The sequence below is a fragment of the Mesoplodon densirostris genome, chromosome 4 (assembly GCF_025265405.1).
Source record: "Mesoplodon densirostris isolate mMesDen1 chromosome 4, mMesDen1 primary haplotype, whole genome shotgun sequence".
NCBI lineage: Eukaryota > Metazoa > Chordata > Mammalia > Artiodactyla > Ziphiidae > Mesoplodon > Mesoplodon densirostris.
This window is the reverse complement of record NC_082664.1, coordinates 154,509,878-154,532,255: the sequence shown is the minus strand read 5'-3', so window position 1 is coordinate 154,532,255 and position 22,378 is coordinate 154,509,878. Positions and strand designations below refer to the sequence as shown.

At 51.1% G+C, this 22,378-nt stretch overlaps 1 protein-coding gene across 2 annotated transcripts in view; it reads right to left on the bottom strand.

Moving 5' to 3' along the window:
- PCSK6 (proprotein convertase subtilisin/kexin type 6) overlaps window positions 1–22,378 on the bottom strand; it is a 194,599-nt gene that overhangs the window by 59,585 nt on the left and 112,636 nt on the right. For both annotated transcript variants that reach the window (XM_060097521.1, XM_060097522.1), the window contains exons 7-11: window positions 22,203–22,375; window positions 17,948–18,160; window positions 14,493–14,593; window positions 9,634–9,737; window positions 7,973–8,090 (exon numbers count right to left, since the gene is read on the bottom strand). In XM_060097521.1, coding sequence (XP_059953504.1) covers window positions 7,973–8,090; window positions 9,634–9,737; window positions 14,493–14,593; window positions 17,948–18,160; window positions 22,203–22,375 — 709 coding nt within the window. The remainder of the gene's footprint in view (window positions 1–7,972; window positions 8,091–9,633; window positions 9,738–14,492; window positions 14,594–17,947; window positions 18,161–22,202; window positions 22,376–22,378) is intronic.

The following is a 22,378-nucleotide window of genomic DNA, read 5'->3' as shown; positions in this document are numbered from 1 at the left end:
TATCTTCTATTAAGATATGTACATTGTCTTTTTATACATAATGCTGTTGCACACTTAACAGACTACGGCACATTGGAAACGTAACTTTTATATGCACTGGGAAACCAAAAAATTCATGTGACTCGTTTTATTGCAGTGGTCTGGTACTGAACCAACAATATCCCCAAGGTCTGCCTGTATTCCTCACTCCCACCTTGAAGACCTCTCCCAGCTCAGCTGCAAGGCCAGACCTGTGCCTTGGCCCCGAGCATCCCCAGGGTGATGCCACCTTTCCACACACAGGGCTGGGGCCAAGCGGGCGGTGCTCAGTTCCTCCCCCGACAGTCCTGAGGTCACGTGGAGCTGGAGACCCAGCAGCACCAGAAAGCAGCAGTGTCCTTCCCCCTGTGGTATTCGGCATCTGTCTGGGGGAGAAGAGGCTGCTGCAGAGCCGAGGACCATGACAACGGAGGGTCATCCATGAAGGTCAACCAGGAAATCCCTGCACCGACCTTCTAAAGGGTCATGACTGGATGGAGAGGGGTTAATTGACACAGACTTATTAGACTTAGGAAGGCAACATGGCCTGTGGGAGGGCCTGGGGCCATCTGTATGGGGACAGCAAGGAGGTTCTGAGTCACTTCTTGGGTCTATGTTCCAGGATGACCGTTTTTGGAAGGAGAGTCATGAGAGTCTGAGGCAGAGATTCTATGACTTTCTTACCAGGTTAGTCCACATTTAGGATTTTCCTTAGATGAAATTACTTTTGATGATCAAACCATAGACGATCATTTAGGCTGCAGATAAAATTTAGCTTAAAAAAAAAAGAGGCTAATCCAGTATATTAATTTAGACAGGGCTGCCCATGATTAATTGGGCTATAAGGTGTTTTAAACACACAATGTTTAAATTTATGGCACATATTTCTCTTCTATGTGAAATGAAGGGGCTAAATTAGCTGACTTTAAACATTCCTTCCAATTCTAAGGTTCAATCTGATGGGGGTGGGGGGAGACAATGAAATTACAGTCAATCCTCATCATCATGAGTCCATATTTGCAAATTCACTTACTCACTAAAATTTATTTATAACTTCAAATCAATACTTGTGGTGCTTTTGTGGTCATTTGCAGAGAGAGAGGCAAAGTATGTGAACTGCCCAGTGTGTGTGTTCCCAGCTGAGGTCAAACAAGCTCATACTATAAACAAATGTCCTTCTTCTGGTCTACCAAGTGCCACGTTTTTCACATTTTTGTGCTTTCTGTTGGTGGTTTCACTGTTTAAAATGGCCCCAAGCACAGTGCTGCAGTGCTGGCTAGCATCCTAAGCACAGGAAGGCACTGATGTGGCTTGTGGAGAAAATCCATGTGTTGGTTCAGGCCTGAGTTACAGTGCCGCCGACCATGGCTCATTGTCAATGAGTCAACTATACACTTTAAAGTGTCTCTAGACAGAAACACATATAAAACAAGTTTCTGTATTGACTGGTTGACAAAAGTGTCGTGATCAGAGGCTCCCAGGAACGATGGTGCGGCATTCATGAAGTCAGCGTTTGTAGTGATGTCATAGAACACAACTACTGTGAACAATGAGAATCATGGTATCATTCAACTTCAACTGCTTGTCTTAGAAGTAGGGAGCGTTCACAATGTGGGGGAAACGGGTTTTTTTCTTTTTTTAGTTAATTATTTATTTATTTTTGGCTGCATTGGGTCTTCATTGTTGTGCGTGGGCCCTCTCTAGTTGTGGCGAGCAGGGGCTACATTCTGTTGTGGTGCGTGGACTTATCACTGAGGTGGCTAATCTTGTTGCAGGGTGCAGGCTCTAGGCCTGTGGGCTTCAGTAGTTGTGGCACGCAGGCTCAGCAGTTGTGGCGCACGGGCTTAGTTGCTCCGCGGCATGTGGGATCTTCGTGGACCAGGGCTCGAACCTGTGTCCTCTGCATTGGCAGGTGGATTCTTAACCACTGCGCCTCCAGGGAAGCCTGGGGAAACAGGTTTGCATCAAAAAATAAGCTAAGGGGACTTCCCTGGTGGTCCAGTGATTAAGACTTCACCTTCTAATGCAAGGGGTGCAGGTTTGATCCCTGGTCAGGGAGCTAAGATGCCTTGCGGCCAAAAAACCAAAACATAAGACAGAAGCAATACTGCAACAAACTCAATAAAGATTTTTTTTAAATGGTCCACATCAAAAAGTCTTAAAAAAATAAGCTAAGGAGGACAAGGGCTGCAGGAAAACAAACAGTTAACTGAAGGGATATGAGGAGACAGAACAAAGGTCGAGGGCCTGGGTACGGTCACCCCCAGCGCAGGACTGCAGAGCACCCCTTGAGTTTCCTCAAGGCACCCAGGCCCATGTAGGATGCCATGATGGAGGAAGCCAGGAGCAGCGGCCTCATACAGTAGCAGGCAGGCACGGATCAGATGCCCTGGAGAGGGGCTGGGAGGGCAGGGAACCTGCACGGTACAGAGCAGGAAAGAGGGGCTTCTAGCTGCCTGAAGAGCCGTGAGCCCCAGTTGTGTGCCACAGCCCCCCTGCAGAGGCCTGGAGTCGGGCTGGCATGGGTCCAGCCACACAGGTGCTCCGGGCCAGCCCAGCTGACCTGCTGCACGACAGACACCAGGTCCCGGCCCCTTGGGTGGTGGCAGCTGACTGAGACTGCAGGAGCCTGCAGGTAGCCAAGGCCAAGGTGCCTTCCCGTCTCAGAGCCAGTGTGCCCCACAGCTGGGATGCAGAGGGATGGAGGGAACGTGTCCTGGGGGACGTGGTTCCATCCTGCCTGAGCTCCTGGGATGCGCTCCTGCCCAGAGGGACACGTTTCCCTGTCTTCCCTCCTCAGTAGAATGACCAAGCCACCCTAGTGTGACCTTCAGAGAATGGTGTTCATTGGCATTCAGTGCAGGCGTCCTGGTGAGGACTGTGGCCACACCTGCCAGTTCTGCGTGAGGTCGTGTGGGTTCTGAGCCAGGGGCCTGGGTGTCCGTGGTCACAACGAAGAGCACTGACACCCCTCTACCCTCGCCCGCCCCTCGGCCCTAATGGGGCTGTCCTCCCCTGGGGTACATCCTGCTCAGGGAGACGGTCCCCACGGCCATGACCCGAGAAGTCACAGGGCCACCCTCTCTGCAGATCCTGCCCGGGACACAGCCTGTGCTCAGACATGAGCATCGCACCCCCTGTGCCCTAGGGGACCACTCAGGCCCTGCTGGTGTCCCTCAGCTGGCCTGCTCCGTCCAGCGCCACCCCCCACCCTTGAGTCAGGCTCAGGCCAAGAGGAGCAGAAAGGCCAGCAGCACAGCAGGAGAGAGGCTGTGATGGGCGGGGGCTGGGGGCTGCCATCACAGACCCATCGGGGGAAGCTGTGCTCGTTCCCTTCTGAAGGAAGGCCATGCGGACACCCCTAGTCTGGATGCTGTACATCTAGGGACTGGGGCTGGGGGATTTAGCCTGTCTCTGTCGGGATCCCCCGCCTGAGAGACAGTAAGAAGTCCCTGGGGTCGTGGAGAAGGTCAGGGAGCCGCCAGGAGAGGCGAGTCTGCAGGGGTGGGCGCGGTGAGGAACGAGAGGGGCCAGGCCCCCCACGCCGAGGCGCTGCCAGATCTCCCTGGGCCGTCTCTTTACAGCCTGTCACCCACCCCACCCCGGAACAGCCCCCCGCCCCATGGAATAGGCTGTGGTGTCTGATCCACCTCTCAGGCACCCACGGGGAAAGCACAGCCTATGCTGCTTTCAGTGATGCTGAGTGTGGGTGCAGCAGGAGGGGAAATCCCTTGAACTCGCTGGGAACTTTTGCGATAGAGAATGGCTTGTTACGGGCCTTACAGATGACACCGGTGAAAATATGAGCTGAGCCCGAGTCTCTGTTGTGACTTTCAAACACACATGGAAGACATTCTTGCCTGGTCTTGGGCACAGATGGTTTTAAATCTCCTTAGAACTTTTGTCAATTACAGGAAGGTAAATAGGATCATGACCAGTGCCATCTGCCTGTGCAAAATTATTTGAAAGTCTGTGGGTGTCAGATAGAGAAGGATAAAATGAATACTTTTATAGCCTTTCTAAAAAAGTGAAAAAGAAAATCAAGCTTAGTATAATTCCCGTGAATGAAAAAGAGGCCCAACTTTTAAGTATCTTATTTGACTCACAGGATTTTCTAGCTGGCACTTCCCTCGCATCTTTAAAAACCCAGGCTACAGCGAAACAGTTTATGACATCCATGTCTCCTAACTTCGTGCTGGAAGACAACCAGAGTCTTCCAAAGCAAAGAGGACTTATGTACTTGTCTTCAGCTTCAGCAGGTTTGGAAGATTACCATCTAGACAGCTTGTGGTTTAGTGTGGCTTGTCTTTTATTAAAGAACTCACCCACCACACAAAAGATACTTCAAAACTAAAAGCTTTGAATATTTAGGTTTATCTATAGAGCAGACCATCTATTTCTAGATGTTCAAGAATTAACTGTGCACTAACCACATGCTGTTTACTTTTCTGGTATTTCATTAAACCAGACTGCATGTGATGTCATTTTATAACAACTCTGCTTGCAAATACGTAGGTGAATGTGACGGATGACAGTTATCAGGCTCTTACTGTGAGCCGGGCATTGTTCTGAGCACTCCGTGTGTATTCACTCATTCAAAACCGCCAACCAGGGTGTGAGGTTTGGGAGCTGTTTTAAATCCCCACGTCATAGATGAAGAAACTGAGGCTCAAAGGAGTTAAGAAGGATGTCAGTGCTCTTCATTCCTGCCCTGCACGTGACCATGGACACCCAGGCCCCCTGGCTCAGATGTCACCGCAGAACTGGCAGGTGTGGCCACAGTCCTTGCCAGGATGCCTGCACTTAATAGCAAGGAACACTGTTCTCTGAAGGTCACAGTAGGGTGGCCTGGTCCTTATACTCAGGAGGGAAGACAGGGAAACGTGTCCCATGGGTACATGGGTCCACACAGGGCAGCCAAAGAGGTCCCCTCCCCCCTTCCTCCCTCCCTCTCTCTGTGCTCTTCTCCACAGGAAGCACTGAAGCCAGGTCTGGGACATTCACGGCATCCTAAGATTCCACAATGAGAAGGAAAAACCAGAAAGAGGCCAAGACAGTGGACAGCCGACTCCGGGGACCCCCGGACCAAGAAACATCTGCAGAGAGGGAGCAGGGAGAGGCAGAGGGAGAAGCAGGTGTGTGGGAAGACTTCCTTTTCATCTTTAAGCTAAATGGTCCCAGCAGCTTAGGCAAAGCTACACAAGAACCCTGATGAAGGAAACCAGCCATAAGCACTGGGGGTGCTCACCAGCCCTGGCTCAAGCGACCCTGGCAGGCAGGCTGCAGCTCTGCCGGGAGATGAGGCCATCAGGGCTAAACACGTATCTGCCTTCCACGTGGGAGCACTTGGCTGTCTGTCTCTCTCTCAACCCTTATGTCCTTGGGAACAATTGAATGTGCAGTTGAGGTTTGGGACAGCAGATTGGCTGAATATTCCAGAGAGTCTGAAACTGCTAAACGTAAAGATGATTTTCGCTTAGAAACAGCAGTGTGATTCTTCCCGTCGGCTGGAATTTGCAGGGACCTTTCCTCAAAGGACAGGAACAATGTCACACTGTGTAGTACGGCTGCGCCCCTCAACCCATGTTGTCTAGACTCCATGTACCAACACTTAAAAAACAAAATAAAATAAAAATAAAAACAACCCTTCGCCACCTAGGCACCACTCTCCCATCTTAAAACTATTTCTGGCAGCAGAAGAATGCTTCATTCAGGAGCTGCCCCAATGGGGAGGCCAGTGGACAAGAAGGGCTGCAGCCTGGACGCGGCAGGGCAGAGGGCAGCCTCGCGGGTGGGACCCAGCCCCCGAGTCCAGCACCACCTAACCTGGAGTTTGAGTGCCTGTGTGCCAGGGGTCTTCCAAATAACCAAGCAAAAGAATGCAAAAGGCCTCTTAATCTCAGAAAACCTTCCACTTTCTCCTGAGTTTGACAGTCTAAGGCTCCCCAGAGAAAACGATGCTTTCAAATGTCAAGGCTGAGACTCCCCAGAGAAAGGCTCCCCAGAGAAAACGATGCTTTCAAATGTCAAGGCTGAGACTCGCCTGCTGGCCTACCAGCTCCTCAGGCCTTGGAGGGATAACCCGGCAGTCAGTCTTCACAATTAGCAGCAGGAGGGAAATGCAATTTTTCAAAAGATCCTTCTGTGGCTACTCATCCAACAAATACTTGCTGAATTCCTACTGTACGCAAGGCATCAGCAAGAAACACTTTTCTCAACATTTTATAGCAGAAGGGCATATTATAAGAGGTAGATGCCTTTAAGGAAGGGGCGATCTCAAAGAGAACGATCTATATTTGTTGATAAAGCAAGAATCCCTTTTAATCACCCCATCATTTCTTTTTTTTTCAAACACACATTTTCCAAAGGTAATAAACAGTTATAGATAGAAAGAAATGAATTCCATTCTTCATCAGATTTTAAAGCCTAGAGAAACACCATTCTGAAAAGGATAAAATGGACAGCAGCAACAGCAGAATTCAGGAGAATAATCTGATTTCCTCTCCTAACGGAAGAGGATTCTTGCTATTTTATTTACTTTACAGCTGATTTTTTTGGCCATGTGACGCAGCATGCGGGATGTTAATTCCCCAACCAGGGACTGAACTTGTGCCCCCTGCAGTGGAAGCGTGGAGTCCTAACCACTGGACTGCCAGGGGATTCCGTACAGATTTTTTTTTAAACTACCGTATGACCCAGCAATCCCACTACTGGGCATATACCCTGAGAAAACCATAATTCAAAAAGAGTCATGTACCACAATGTTCACTGTAGCACTATTTACAGTAGCCAGAACATGGAAGCAGCCTAAGTGTCCATTGACAGATGAATGGATAAAGAAGACGTGGCATATATATACAATGGCATATTACTCAGCTATAAAAAGAAATGAAATCAAATTATCTGTAGTGAGGTGGATGGACCTAAAGTCTGTCATACAAAGTGAAATAAGTTAGAAAGAGAAAAATAAATACTATATGCTAACACATATATATGGATCCAAAAAAAAAGGTTCTGATGAACCTAGGGGCAGGACAGGAATAAAGACACAGACATAGAGAATGGACTTGAGGACAAAGGGAGGGGGAAGGGTAAGCTGCAACAAAGTGAGAGAGTGGCATGGCCATATATACACTACCAAATGTAAAACAGATAGCTAGTGGGAAGCAGCCGCATAGCACAGGGAGATCAGCTCCATGCTTTGTGACCACCTAGAGGGGTGGGATAGGGAGGGTTAGAGGGAGGGAGATGCAAGAGGGAGGAGATATGGGGATATATGTATACATATAGCTGATTCACTTTATTATACAGCAGAAACTAACACACCATTGTAAAGCAATTATACTCCAATAAAGATGTTAAAAAAAAATCCCAGTGTTTACACCTTAAGCTTATCTGAGTCCAAATAAAAGCGACACCGTGCTGCTGTGCACTCTGGATACTAAACCCTCTCCTGCCACAGAGAAGAAGCCGGGGCTGCCACCCTGGTCCAGGACTAATGGGGTCTCACTGCGGACTCTCGGGGCCGGTGGAGCTGCCAGAGCTACGGCTCCAGCCTCTAGGAGGCCGCTAGGCACTGCTGCCCATCACCCCCAGCCAGCAGGGCAGCTCCCAGGTCTGGGTGGCTCTGCTAAATATTACGGCTAAGAAGTTCCAATCCTAGGCTGGGGTTCAGGCTGAGGGACGGACGCCTCAGAATGGAGCAATTGACAAAAGGGGAAACTACAATGACAGCAAAAGGCCTCAAAACAGTACTGGATTAAGAATCGATTCCTTTCCCTGCTTCACAATCCACAAGAAAAAATGCAGACATGTTTACAGACGCACTGCATGCACCCACAAACGCATGTCCTCACCGATGTGCACAGGAATGCGTGTGTGAACACCTATCTCCCCCATCCCTGAAATACCTTCCAGCAGAGTCCAAAGGACACGCCAGAAGAGCCGAGCTCACCTGGGCCTCTTGTCTGTGAGAGCAACACAGCTGTGCTGCAGGGGCACCGCAGTCCACTTCTTGGCCTCCACGACGAGGGCGTCCGCGTCTACCAAGCCAAATCCATAGAGGTGGCTAACTGAAAAGACAGGGCCTTCAGACCCAGCACCCCACTGCCACCACCATCCGGGGACAGGCCACCTGTGTCCCTCCAGGGCTGCAGGGCCCCTGCCAGCGCCTGAGAGCCCCAGGCCACAGCACCCGTCCTTCTGAGGACACTCCCAGCTGCTTTACTCTCTCAACTCTTTCAGGTCAGGAGCGAGGGCCAGAAAATACGTCCCATTTTGGTGCAAAATAAAGGAAGTGTTGAGGGGGCCTAGTACTTTCTTTTTGTAAGATGAGGGTGACTTTCTTTATATTAAAGGGACTTCCTGGCATCTGCGCTCCCCGAATTTTGAACCGGACAAGAAAAGCAAAACATGAGACACCTTAGTTCAGGCAACCACGACGTGCAATAAGCACAATACAACAAGGCTCTGCTCATCTCTTTTGCCATTTGCTCTCCCTGCTGAATTTCTAGGGCATTCGGGGAGAGCAGCATCACCCAGCACACAGGCTGGCCCAAGCAGGTGTTTAATTTGGCCAACGCAGGAGAGTTTCAGAGTTGAATTTAAGAGGCAAGGTCAAGAACCAGATACAATCTCTTTTCCTATTTAATTAGGCCAAAATTGAAATGTAGGTCAGCTCTTGTTACAGCACACCACTACCACAAACATTCCTACAAGACAAAGATGTATCAGGCCTAATCAATGGCCTCCTTATTAAAAGGAATGTCCCTCGGAACTTAGGGTAACAATGCTTGACCTATATTTTTCAAAAAGTAGTATCAGGCTTGGTGTCGAAATAGTTGGACCTGAGCTAAAGAAAAGGAAAAAAAGTCCTCCCTAACATACCATGGCTGAATGTACATCTTTTTCAAGTATCTCTGGTAAGAAACAAGACAAACAAAGCCAGTGGCACCATCCTATAATAACCTGCTCAAGAGGCTCCAAATATCTGGGTTACAAGCCTGGATGGTGGGTTGATTTCATGGTACCTGGGTCTGTCCCAGGCTATGATGGGGATAGAGCCCTTTTAAGACACAAGGGCTTGCTGACAGAAGTTTTATAGTTAGAAAGTAATTTATATAACCATCTCAATGTCCTCCTTGTACAGGTGAGGAAACTGAGGGATAGTTTCAAAATTGTAGAGCTACCCAGGGCTAAGAATGCAAGTTGTCCTTAGGTGGCACATAAGCAAACATCATTTATCTTAATAATTATGGATTTGTTTTAATGTGCATTAGAAAAAACATAACTACACATCAAACCCATGATTAACTAGATGTAATAGAGCTTCCCTTTAAAATATATTTCTTTGTGTAAAAAAAAAAAAAATAGGCAAGCCCATTTAAAGAGAACCATGAAGTCAATACTGGTACAAGTGGCCTCTGACGTGGCAGAAGTCGTGAGGCTTAGCGAGCCCAGAACTTGAGTGACCTTATTAAACTACTGGATTTGTACTTTTCATTCTCGTGACACATAATTAATGTTATTTGGGGCTTCTTTCTGAGAAATTCATGCCCCCGCCCATAGGGGCTCCAAGAGGTCAGGACCCACCCAGCCCTGGAGTCTTGGCCGCACCTTTATGACCAGCACCGTTCACCTTCCAGTCGTTTGCTTTGAGGTGGGCCGGCCTGGACGTCTTCACCAGCAGGTGCTGGACGTCCCTCCAGGTCAGCTGGCTGCTGCAATGACACAAGGACAGACGGCTGTACTCATGTGTGTCTGTAAGGCGGCCGCAAGGCCCATCAGAGGTGGGGCATTGGGAGCCGGGCTCGCGCCTGGACTTGAGGAAGGCTCCGCAGGCTCCCCTCCTTGTCAAGGGTCAAGGGTCACAACCTCTCTGTAAAGAACGGTTTCTAGTCATCAAACCCTGAGGTAAGATAGTACAATGGGTGACCAAAAACCCACCGTGTTAAAGCCCAGCCTTGCTACCACGACCCACCTGAGTCTGTATGAGGCTCTAAGGCAAACTCTGGCCCCGGGGAGAGGACAGCCTTACGTATCAGCACGTGCTGGGAGAATCTGGACTAGTCTTTACCACGTGAGTGAGCGTTCCGTGGGCCGGGGCATGCCCAGCCATCACCTACCCAGACCCCATACCCAGGACCACTGCCCACACATTGAATTTGAGATTTTAGTAATTCTACATTAACAATATATTCCTTTTGGTGCAGAGTAGAAACATTTCATTAAAAGAACACTTGCCCACGATTAAAAATGCAGAGATGAGATATCTTGGACACTAAGATACACTTGCTTGCCTTTTCAACGCTCCTCAAAACAGGATCCACCTGACAACGATGCTCTCAGAACCCTGCTCTGTCCACAGCGCTAGGACTGTGTCACAGACAAGAATGGGAGCTCCCTGGGGACTTCCCTGGCAGTCCAGTGGTTAGGACTCTGTGCTTCCACTGCAGGGGGCATGGGTTCGATCCTTGGTTGGGGAACTAAGATCCTATCCTGCAAGCCACACAGCACGGCCAAAAAAAAAAAAAAAAAAAGAGCGGGAGCTCCCTGGACGTGGCCTTCGTCACCTCTTTTTTTTTTTTTTTGCGGTACGCGGGCCTCTCACTGTTGTGGCCTCTCCTGTTGCGGAGCACAGGCTCTGGATGCGCAGGCTCAGCAGCCATGGCTCACGGGCCCAGCCGCTCCGCGGCATGTGGGATCTTCCTGGACTGGGGCACGAACCCGTGTCCCCTGCATCGGCAAGCGGACTCTCAACCACTGCGCCACCAGGGAAGCCCTCGCCACCTCTTCTTAAATAGCACCTGCCCTGGCCAGTCCTCACAGGCATCTTTCCAACTGCCCACTCTTTGTGTGTGTGTCTGCAAATACATATAACATAAAATGTACCATCTCAGCCGTTTTTTTTAATTTTTTTTTTTTTTTTTTTTTTTTTTTTTTTTTTTTGCGGTATGCGGGCCTCTCACTGTTGTGGCCTCCCCCGTTGCGGAGCACAGGCTCCGGACGCGCAGGCTCCGGACGCGCAGGCTCAGCGGCCATGGCTCACGGGCCCAGCCGCTCCGCGGCATATGGGATCCTCCCAGACCGGGGCACGAACCCGTATCCCCTGCATCGGCAGGCGGACTCTCAACCACTTGCGCCACCAGGGAGGCCCAAATAAACAAATGCTTTTTTTTTTTTTTTTTTCTTTTTTGCGGTACGCGGGCCTCTCACTGTTGTGGCCTCTCCCGTTGTGGAGCACAGGCTCCGGACGCGCAGGCTCAGCGGCCATGGCTCACGGGCCCAGCCACTCCATGGCATGTGGGATCTTCCCGGACCGGGGCACGAACCCGTGTCCCCTGCATCGGCAGGCGGACTCTCAACCACTGCGCCACCAGAGAAACCCTCAGCCGTTTTTAAGCGTCCAGTTCAGTGCCATTAAGTACATTCACTGTGCTGTGCAGCCGTCACCACTGTGCGTCTCCAGGACGTGATCATCTCAACCCACTGAACCTCTGCCTCCACCAAACACTCACTCCCCATCCCTCCCCCAGGCCCCTGGCCAGGTCATCATCCTACTTTCTGTCTCTATGGATTTGATGACTCCAGGTGCCTCACAGAAGTGGAGTCCCAAGCTATCTGTCCTTCTGTGACTGGCTTAGTTCACTCAGCATAATGTCTTTCAGGTTCGTCTAAGGTGCTGCAGGGGTCAGAAACTCCTTCCTTCTCAAGGCCGAATGACATTCCATAGACCACATTCATCTATCGATGGACATCTGGGTTGCTTCCACCTTCTGCTATTGTGAGTAATGCTGCTGTGAACATGGCTGTGTAAATATCTTTTCGAGTCTCTGCTCTCAGTCCTTTTGGGTGCACACTCACAAGTGGAATTGTTAAATTATATGGTAATTCTTTGTTTCATTTTTTGAGGAGCCATCACACTGTTTTTCACAGCAGCTGCACTATTTTACTTTCCCAACAAATACCCCCTCTTTGCCTGCTTTAGTACTAGAAACTCACCTGTGGCTTGAGTCCTGGGGGGCCTGTGTACTCCTCCTCCCTGGGGGCTCCCGCTCTCTGGGCTCTAGCTCTGGCTTCCCCTGATTTCTCCACCACGTTCTTGACACTGTGCTGGTCCCCGGCCAGTCAGTGGCCTCCTGGCTGCCTATCCCAACTGTTCCCCTCAGTACAGTTTCCAGACCTTTTCTTGGCACAAGGTGACCTGCTATCCTCCCCTTATCCACTGCCCTCCTGAGGACCACAGCCAGCCTCACTGTTAGAGGAGGATCTGAGGCCCCGAGTGGCCCACGGCCCTGCCCTCTGGTGGAGAGGCGCACGCACAGGCTTTGCATTCCAGACGGCAGATGTGCCTGCCGCCCTTTCCCCTGCTTGGCCGGGCTCATCACCCCTCACATCCACAGGGTCCACCCAGGATGGAGAAAGCCAGCCCCCTGGGAGCTCAGCACAGATGCCACGAAACCTGGGCTTCAGAGCTGACACAGAAAGGGTTTAGAAAGGGAGGATGTGAGAAACCATCTTACTAGGAGAAACTCCATTTTATTTTTGATGATAGTAATGAAATCACATATATAGTTGTATGAAAACATGTCTAAGAAATGGTGTTTAAAATGTTTTTTTAAAGAAGAAGGGATTGCTGGGCCTTGGGGGTGGTTCTCACACATAAGGCTCTTCTTTCATCCTTGTCACACGCTGCCCGCAGGCCTCCTGCACCCCCGAGAGCTTCTCCCCCTAGATGACCTGGCTTTGCCCGGCCTCCTTCCACAGCAAAATTGCTGCACACGTGAGCAGCTGTCCAGATACTACCCTGGCCTCCAAAGCCCCTCAGCTGAGGCCGGCAGTGCCCCTGGTTACACCAAGTTCCTTCCTGGACCAACCCTACGTGTTTAAATGCTCTAAGTGGACGCTGTTTCCAATGACGTGTGCTTGACCTACCACCTGTAAAATTCTGAGGATGAGCTAAAATGATGAAGCAGTGATCGGGGAATTCATGAGTCCACAGGCCAAGTTTAATGGGACAATCCGGCACAAAGCGGGGTTTGTTTTCTATTTAGTTTCAACTAACAAAACTCCTTCCATGTTTCCAGCAAGGAAGGAAAGAAAATATAAAACAACGAATCACCAAGTATGTGAAAGCAACTTTCCACACAAGCAACTATTTAGCGTTTTTTAAATGAGCCTCAGGACACAGAAGCTATCATTTCGGCCTGAAAATCAAACATATTTAGCTCTTTCTTTGTAAAATGGGTAGCATTTGAGTTTTACGCTCTTTCGCCTGATGCAAATCAACAAGCAAACATACGTAATTAGAAGGATTGCAGCAACCCAAATATAACTTCTGAATCAGTTAAAATCTCATCTGCGGCAAATGACTCCTTCAAAGGGCTGGGTTGTTCTGAGCCAGTTTTGATATTTAAACTAAAATCTGTTTTTGACCCCATGACTGTATGTGTAGTAGACTCTCTTTTTCTGAACTATCCACCCATTGACAACTCTAGGGTTTTTATTCAGCTTAAAGCAGATAAATCATCACCACTGTATTGTCAGCTTATGAACTAAAGTTGACAAAGGGCAGCTGTATCAGCCTAAAGCGTGGTCTGGGGGTGCGATGCAGGTTTGGGGCACCCCCCCGCTGGCTCCCTGTGCTCCTACGAAGGGCAGGAGACTGTGAGCTGGAAAACGGGAGAGAAGGGAAGAAGCCACTCATGCCCGTTAAGGAGAAACCCTGACGTGAACCTGGAGGACAGTATGCTGAGTGAAGTGAGCCAGACACAGAAGGACGAACACTCTGTGATCCCACAGATTTGAAGTCCGAGAGGAGTCAGGTTCATCAAGACAGAAACTAGAACGGTGGTTGGCAGGAGCTGGGTGAGGGGGAAATGGGGAGTGTTATGGGCTGCATTGCGTCCCTTCCCCAAGATCACACGTTGAGGCCCCAACCCCCAGGACCTCAGACGTGACTGCACTTGGAGATGGGGTCTGTAAAGAGGTGATTACGGTGAAATGGGGTCATTAGGGTGGGCTCTGATCCAACATGACTGGTGTCCTTATAGAAGGATCTAAACACACACACACACAGAGGCCACGTGAGGACATGGGGAGAAGGGGACCACTGACACGCCAAGGAGAGAGGCCTCAGAGGAAAACAGACTTGCCGACACCGCGATCTTAAGACCTCTAGCCTCCAGAACTGTGAGATCGTATGTTTCTGTTGTTTAAGCCCCGTCTGTGGTGTTTCATTATGGCAGCCCCAGCAGACCACACAGGAAGCTGTCTCATGGGTACAGGGCTTCAGTCTGGGCAGACGAAAATGTTCTGCAGATGGCTGGCGGCAACAGTCACTCAACAGTGAATGTGCTTAATGAGCATCACCCTTAAAATGGTGTGTAAAACGTAAATTTTACGTTATGTGTATTTTACCACGATAAAAACTTTTTTTAAAAAAGGAAAAGGAGAGAAGGTAGGTGGGAACTTACTTTGCTTCCAGCGCCAAGGCGATGATGCCGGCCACCATGGGGGCCGAAACTGAGGTCCCGGTGTGGCCATCGGTGCAGCGCTGGCGCAGATCCGTGGTCACCTGGGCGGGGGCAGCAAGCAGCCAGGTCAGAGGCTGCTCAGGACACTGCCCCTGGGCAGGCGTGACCTTGGCTCCAGGGATGGAAGAGGTGCTATGCAGACACACCTTGGCAACGGAGGTTTCCGCGTGTCTGGCCCCCCCTGCAGCAACAGGGTGATGGCGGGGTGGGAACAGGGGGTCAAGGCCACAGCCCCCCACCACTGCAGATGCAGCCCGAGACTCAAAAGAGAGACAGAATGAAACAGAGGGGCCTCCGCGGCAAGACCCCCTGCCAGGGCCCCCAACAAAAACCCCCAATTTACTCCAGACTTCAGAGCAGGGAAACACGTGCAGGTGCCCTCTGGCCCAAAGAGCATCTCTGCTGTGAGCCAGAGGTCGGCCATGGGTCAGAGAAGGTCACAGAGCACTCTCTCCACCAGGACGTCCTCCCAGGTAGCTGACAGTGTCCCAGAGCACCCAGTTCTGTCTGCAGCAGGAGCTACACCTGTGTCCCTTGGTGACGGGGGTGGGCACTGATTCTGGGCCTCACCACAGTCCAGCCTGACTGCACCTTCCCTTTGAACTGAAACGGAAAAGCATGCGTGGGTACAGCTGGGAGACACCTGTTGTGCTGGATGGGACACTGGCCCTAGTGTGACTCCCATGCATTTTGCAGGTGGAACTAAGGCTGCTAACCAGCTGAACTTAAATCGGGGATTTATCCTGGATTATTTAGCAGGCCCGATGTAATTACAGGGCCCTCAAAAGTCTGTCAGAGAGATGAGGCTTAAGAGGGACCTGACCGTCCCTGCTGGCTTTGAAGACGGCGCTGGGGGGACAAAAGCCAGGAACATGGGTGGCCCGCAGAAGCTGGGAACAGCCCTCGGCAGCCAGCCCACAAGGAAAACAGGAGCTCAGTCCTATAACCACCAGGAACTAAGTTCTGTGAACACCCTGGATGAACAATGAATGGATTCTCCCTCCAGCCTCTGGAAAGGAACGCAGCCCGGCCAGCACCTGGACATCAGCCTCGTGAGACCCAGTGGAGGCTGCAGCACTTCTGGCCCACAGAGCTGTGAGATGACACAGCGGTGCTGTTTCCAGCTGCGAAGGTTGGGACAATTTGTTATGACAGCAATAGGAGACTAATATGCCCACCAACTGCAAAGCTCCAGCAACCCATCTGCAAAACCCGTAAGAACGCATTTCCCCCGCGGTAACAGTCCAGATCCTCTTCCAAACACAGCATTTTCCTTCCTCATGACTCAGCTGGGCTGACCATCACCAGTGAGAGGGATCCAGCCCGTGGCACACACACAGAGGAAGATTTGACAGGGATGCTGGTGGAGACCAGCCTCCTCCCCCCTCCTAGTTCAGCAGGACCTTGACACTGGGGAGGGCAAGGGAGCAGGAATGAGGATGCAACCTCTCTGACCCCAGGATCTTCATCTGCAAAGGGGCTTAATGCCAAGTCCTTCACGGGGCTCCTGTGAAAGCACAGCTGTCACCTGGCACATACTTATACTCAGTCAAAGGTGGCCAGTGAGGGAAACTGAGATTGGGTGGGCAGGAGACCAAGCTCCCAAGAGCAGGTAAGGCCCGTGCTGGCTCTCCAGCCTCAGAGAAAGGGGCGTGAGTAGAGGGGCCTCCCCACAGGGAGGGGATGGCTGAACTAAGGTGGGCAGCCCCTTCCTGAAACTCTACATCTTGCTTGGTACTTGGCCGTGTTCAGTGAGTGAATGAAATGAGGGAGAGAGGCCGCTTTAGGTGCAACTTATTTGATCACAAGCCCTGTCTCAGCACCGGGCAATCCCTCGCAGGTCGGCACTCGCTGGGCGGTAGCAACAGAAGAGGACGAGGGGCCTGAGCTCCAATTTCCATGGACACCTGCCTGAACCTGCAGACGCGAGCTGCCCACCATCCAGGGAAGGGGCTCACCCCCTGGCAGGGTCTCTAAGGGACTAAGGGATTCAGAGCAAACACCTGGCCTTGTTGAGTTGGGGGAAAAAACAAAAACCAAAACAAAAAACAACCTGCCACCCATACTACCAGGGACGAGCACCAGGACAGCAGCTGCAATGAGTGTGATTTTCTCTTTCACCCTCTGCCCAACGACACCCTTCTTACCATACATTAGGGCTCAGAGAATTTTTTTAAAAGAGAAAAAGAAATTAAGGCATTTTATAGCTAAGGCGTGTGCCCACGCATGTACACGTACACACATGCAGATGCCGTGTGATTAATTAAGCAAGTAAAGCTGCAAGCCCTGCTCCCAGGGATGGGGAATGGCATCCACCCAGCACAGAGCCCCTCGCACACAGCACCTCCCTGCCCCCTCCAGCCAAGGCCTCTGTCAGGTTCTGCTTAATGAGACTCCAGCAAGTCCGTGTTCAAACGAGCTAGATTCCTAAATGAACAGGACACCATTCAGAATCTCAGCCCCATCCCAGGGGTGCACGGTCCAGTAGAAAAGCAAAATAAATTAATACCTTCGTGAACCAGCCCGGGCCGCTGCCAGGCTGGCGGTGGGAGGATCGCGGCCGACCTTCCCGCTGGTGCAGAGCAAATCAGGGAACGGGAAGCCTGCACTCTCCCGCAGAAAAATGTAAAAATCTGCCTGCAAGTAATGTCTAAAGATGTGGCCAGGCAACAGGAGAAATGAAAAGACGCCAGTGAGCTTTCAGGTTAAACCAGTTGGCCAGCTCCACGGTCTCCTTTTTTTAAAGGTCTAAAAACCATCTTAACTACTGTGCATTTGAATTCTGCATTGATTTCAACTTGAAACCCTCCCCTCTTACATTTTTTTAAAGTAGGAAAGCACGTAGAGAAGGAACAAGCACAAACTTCACCCATCACTAAACTAAAAGTTACTTTCTAAAAGATAAACCACACCTATGTTCATTGAAGTGAGCGTGACCGACAGAAACCACTCTCAACCTGAAGTGTCTGGAAAAGTCCTTTTGTGAGGAAGGGAACACCTAGGACACTCGGATTGCTAAACTGTTTCAGTATAGAAGCAAGACTTTCTCTCACTCTGTTTTGCACGTTGAAACTGAACTGGCCAGTTGGATCCCAAGCGATGTGACCACAGAACGTAGAAAGCTAAAAAAAGACACCGTGCTGAGAATACACCCCGTTCTTAAAGGGTATTTTTAGATCCCTAGAGACAGAGAGGGTTTTAATTGGTATTCTGTGCCAAAATTAGAAAGGCAGGGTCTGAGGAAGGCTGCCAAGGGCCTGGGGTTTACCTTGAGGCACAACTAGTTCCCTGATGGCAAGGCTGGGCCCGGGGCCAGGTACACACTGCCCTGACCGGCCCGTCCTCCTGGGAATGGGACGAGGAGCTCATCCCCCGGGGTTCCGCCGAGGACTCACGATTTTGCGCTCGTAGAAGGCCCCGCTGCTGTAGGTGGTGGCCAGGGTGGACGCACACTCCTCTAGGTACCAGGGCTTGTAGCCATTCTCGGTGGTGCTGCTCACGGAGATGGTGTAGATGCTGTTGGTGTAGCCATCGCAGGAGCAGTGGTCCCCCTCTCGGCCGCCGTTCCCCGATGCCCAGACGAAAATGGAGCCCAGGCCCTGCCGGCCCTGGAGGGGAGAGGACAGGCATCAGCCCACACGGACCCCCAGCTGGTCTCACCCCTGTCCAGCGCCCCCCTCCGCCCCTGAAGAGGGAGGGGGCCGAGGAGGATGCACTCAGACCAGACAGAGGCCGCCCAGCACATGGTTTGTGGGCTGGTGGGCTCTGTCCTTCCAATTTTCATAGAGTGTTGGCGGCAACATCCATGACACCATAGAATCACAGCGTCATACTGAGAAGCTGGCCCAGAAAGTCCTCCCTGTTCTTCACGGGAAAATCAAGGCCCTCACACAAGCTGTTCTGTCCCAGAGCAACACCAGTAATTTCTAGCACAATGACCCACGATCAGAAAGACCAAGCAGCGCCCCCAAGTACACTGAGATGAAAGCTGAAGGCTGAATTTATGACGTTAATTTTTCTGGGGGAGGAAGAGGGCAAAAGTTCCTGAAAACCCAGCTGCAGAAGCATCCTTCCTGGAGAGCGAGCTCCTTGAAAAGCGGGTGGGCCCAGGATTTGCAGGAACAAGGGCCGAGGGCCAGAACACCCCGGGGCCATCCTAGGAGAGCGCCCCGGGGCTTCCCCATGGGTCAGCGTTGAAGCGGCCACACTGCCAGTGCAACCAAGGCCGGCGGCTTCACCTGTGTGTAGGTTTTCACATTTAAGGACACACACGTGACAGCAAGTCTCTGGGAGACAGGAGCAGGTCAGGGGAGCTCCTGAAGCCTCTCCAACCCACACCCATGGGATCCAACCAACACTCATTCTAGCCACCAACACCAGCCAAAGAAGAACACCAGTTCCAAGACGGAACCGACCCGTTCGGTCCGAAAGGCTGGACCGTTGGTGGGCACAGCCAGACCCAGAGAGCAGTGCCAATACCCGTCTCCACGTGGGCTGGTGGCTCCAGCATCCTTGCCAAGGATACTCCTGTCTAAACACACAGGAGGAAACTGACACGTAGGCCCAACAGCTGGCCAATTTAAAGAAAATTCTGAACAGAATCCTACAATTCCCCGTAGCCCGACCGAAGCCCTGCTTCTGACAGGATGCTTGACACACCCTTGGAGCTCAAGTCCACCCGGACTGAGGGCACCCACCAGCTCCAGAAGCACCAGGACACCCCACTTTTGGACCAAGTAGGCCACAGGTCCCCACCCTTTTGTGCCTGTTTGTCTTCACTCCCACAACCCACCAGTTCCAACCTGAGGCTCGAGGGACAGCCCAGTCCCAGAGCTCAAAACTGCCTCATCCACTCCGTTTTCCACATCTCAAAGGTAGACCTGCCCAAACGGCCAAGAGCTTGACAGAAAGGTTACTCACAGTTAGCAAAAAGGGCAACCTTCTGGAAAAAAGGCACACAGGACTAAGGACATGCGTGTGTCTGTGCCCGTAACTACCTGTAGGAAAAGATTAATCAGAAGCTCGTTCAAAGCAATGAAAACTGGAATGAAAGGGTACTGAACCCATCAGAGCCCATCTTTATTTCACCTCCAACTCCTCACCTCACTCCAAATTATTTATCAAAGGCTGTCATTTTGCAAAGCAGGGCAAGCGACCTTACTGCTCCAGCAGCATGGAGAATGGCCTCAAAAAGCACTTCTCACACTCGTGAGGAGAATCCCCAGGGGTCTCACTACATAGCAGACTTGGGCTCAGCTGGTCCAGGTGAGCCCAAGATTCTGCACTTCTGACGGGCTCCCAAGTGATGCCAGCTCTGCTGCTTGGGACCCCACTTTGAATAACAGAGGCCTAAATGCCAAAGATTTGCATCTCTTCACCTTGCACTTTGCAGGTACCACTAGACCCATGAGTTCTCACAGGCATCAAGGCGTCCAAAGCCTCTTTCCCTTCTGAAAACAGTTTCCTGGAAAGGGAACGTGGGAACGAGGCAGAGGAAACACCCAGGTCTGAGCCATCTCTGAGGACCGCATTTTCACTTTCCGGGTCTTCTGTACCTATGGAAGCCACAGGACAGAGGTTCTAGGGGACATTTCAACCCCGGCAATGAACTTGCACTTCTGTTCAGGAAGCCACCACCTCAACACCATCAGAAGGTATTTGAGCATCTTGCCTGGGAAGCGGAGACCTCATCCATGGACTCAGAGGGCTAGCAAATGCCCGGCATCTGGACAAAGCCAGTGCTTTCAGCCACAGTGACACTGACTCTCCCCTTCTGGGTGACAAGCCACATGAGGACCAACATCAAACACATCCTTATGCCAAGGTACAGAGTCTGATGTCTCCTACCACCAACCCACACCATCTACCAAAGATGAAGTCAGATTTTACAGAAAAAGGATATAGGTGACAAACAGGGCGTCGAGGAGGAAAAACAGATGGCAGAATGTGGTTCGGTCTGAGATCATCAAATCTCTAGGAGGATTTTCAGTGACAACTTCAGACAGCTGCGATCTAAGGCTCCCTATGTGGCATGTGGCATATTTTATTCAGAATGACTAAAAAAAAAAAATGAAATGACTTCACTATTTCAAGAAACTGTGACAGGAATGGCAGGGAACCACATGGTCCTCTCCGCACCTTCCACACTCCCCTGAGAGCTGGATGAAGCCGGTACGGGGGGATGGGCAGAGGGCGATAAGGGCTGCTTTCACTATAATCCTCTGGTACTATTTGATTTATTAACTACTTATTAACCACATTTTAATCATGCATGGTTTACAATAAGTTAAGAACTTTTTAAAAATGTTTAAAAAATATAGATAATAAAATGGGCTTGACCTGGCCCCCCGTCCTGTTTCCTGTAGAAGTCAGAGGTATAAACCCTGCCTTGGGGATGCCTGAACCTCCTGACCCAACCCTGCCAGCATCGCCGGGCCTCCCAGGGCCACCCGGACACTGACCACAGCTCTGTGTCTACTCCAAGAAGCTGTCCTCACCCATAAATCTGCCTTGCCACCCTGCTTGTAAGAGCTGGGTCATCTCCAGGACGCCCCCCCGCCACCACCAGGCTTTTCTGACTCACAAGGACCCAGAACTGATGACCACAGAGTGACCGGGCTGGACCTCCCGAGAGGAGCCTGCCAGCCTCCTCTGCTCCCCCTCAGCCGGTGGGTGGAGGGCCCACGCTCAGATGTTTGCTCGGTGTAGCCCCCAGTGGGGTCCACCCCAGACATCCTAAACACACTGGGCTGCGAGCTGGCAGGGAGGGAACACAGCCAAGACCGGCTGCTTCGGGGGTGCTGGGTGAGCACACTCCCCGTGATGGACGCAGACAGCTCCATGGCTCGGGGTTCCTGTGAGCAGGTGGGCCGAGGCCCAGACACCCCTTCCACCTGCACTGTCCCAGTTAACAGGCCAGGTGGTTAGTCTAGGATCCCCACCACCCACCTGCATACACCCCTCAGCTGGGGGCAGTCAGGCTCCAAGGCTCAGAGCCAGGGGGCTGGTGAGTGATCAGCTGGTACTTTCCGGAACAGCTACTCTGTAATGAAGTGACGTCCTTCTGCTCTCACTGGTGGACGGCCACTTCCCTGAGCCCCCAAGTGACTTCTCCCTCGCTCTGGTCCTGGCACCATCGCCGTCCTGCTTTGGGGCTCTCTGCTGTGTCACTCTAATTTTGTGTGTATGCTGCTCAAATTTATTATTTTTTAAATTTTTTTGCGGGGGGGGCACACTGCATGGCATGTGGGATCTAGTTCTCTGACCAGGGATGGAACCCACGCCCCCTGCAGTGGAAGCACGGAGTCTTAACCACTGGACCACCAGGGAAGTCCCTCAAGTTTATTTATTGTTACCTATGTGACAAGATTCTTCTTACCTATATGACATGTTGGTTGTTTAATAAGACATACTGCGAAACAGCATGAAGATGGTCCCATATTTGTTTCTTAAAAAGGTGAGTGAACCCAGTTCCTTCTATATGCATAGAAGAGTTAAAAGAGCATTTGGAAGATCATCTTTGGGTTTGTCGGATTGAGAGTATTTTTAATATTATCTTTTTGGCTTTATTCCTTCTGATTTCTCACTGTTAAATATTTTCACTATTCCCCCCATCCCTGAGGCTCCCTCGCAGCTCTGGGTTACTCACACCTTTTTAATGCCGTACTCGAAGGCCTGTCTGGCTAGTCGGCCAGGCCCGTCCACCGTCTTCCCGTCGTCGTCCGGCCCCCAGCTCGCGCTGTAAATGTCGATGTAGTTGGGTCTGATGCCCAGGGACTTGGCCTCCACCACGTCGGTCACGTCTCCATCCAGCATGCGGATGCCTG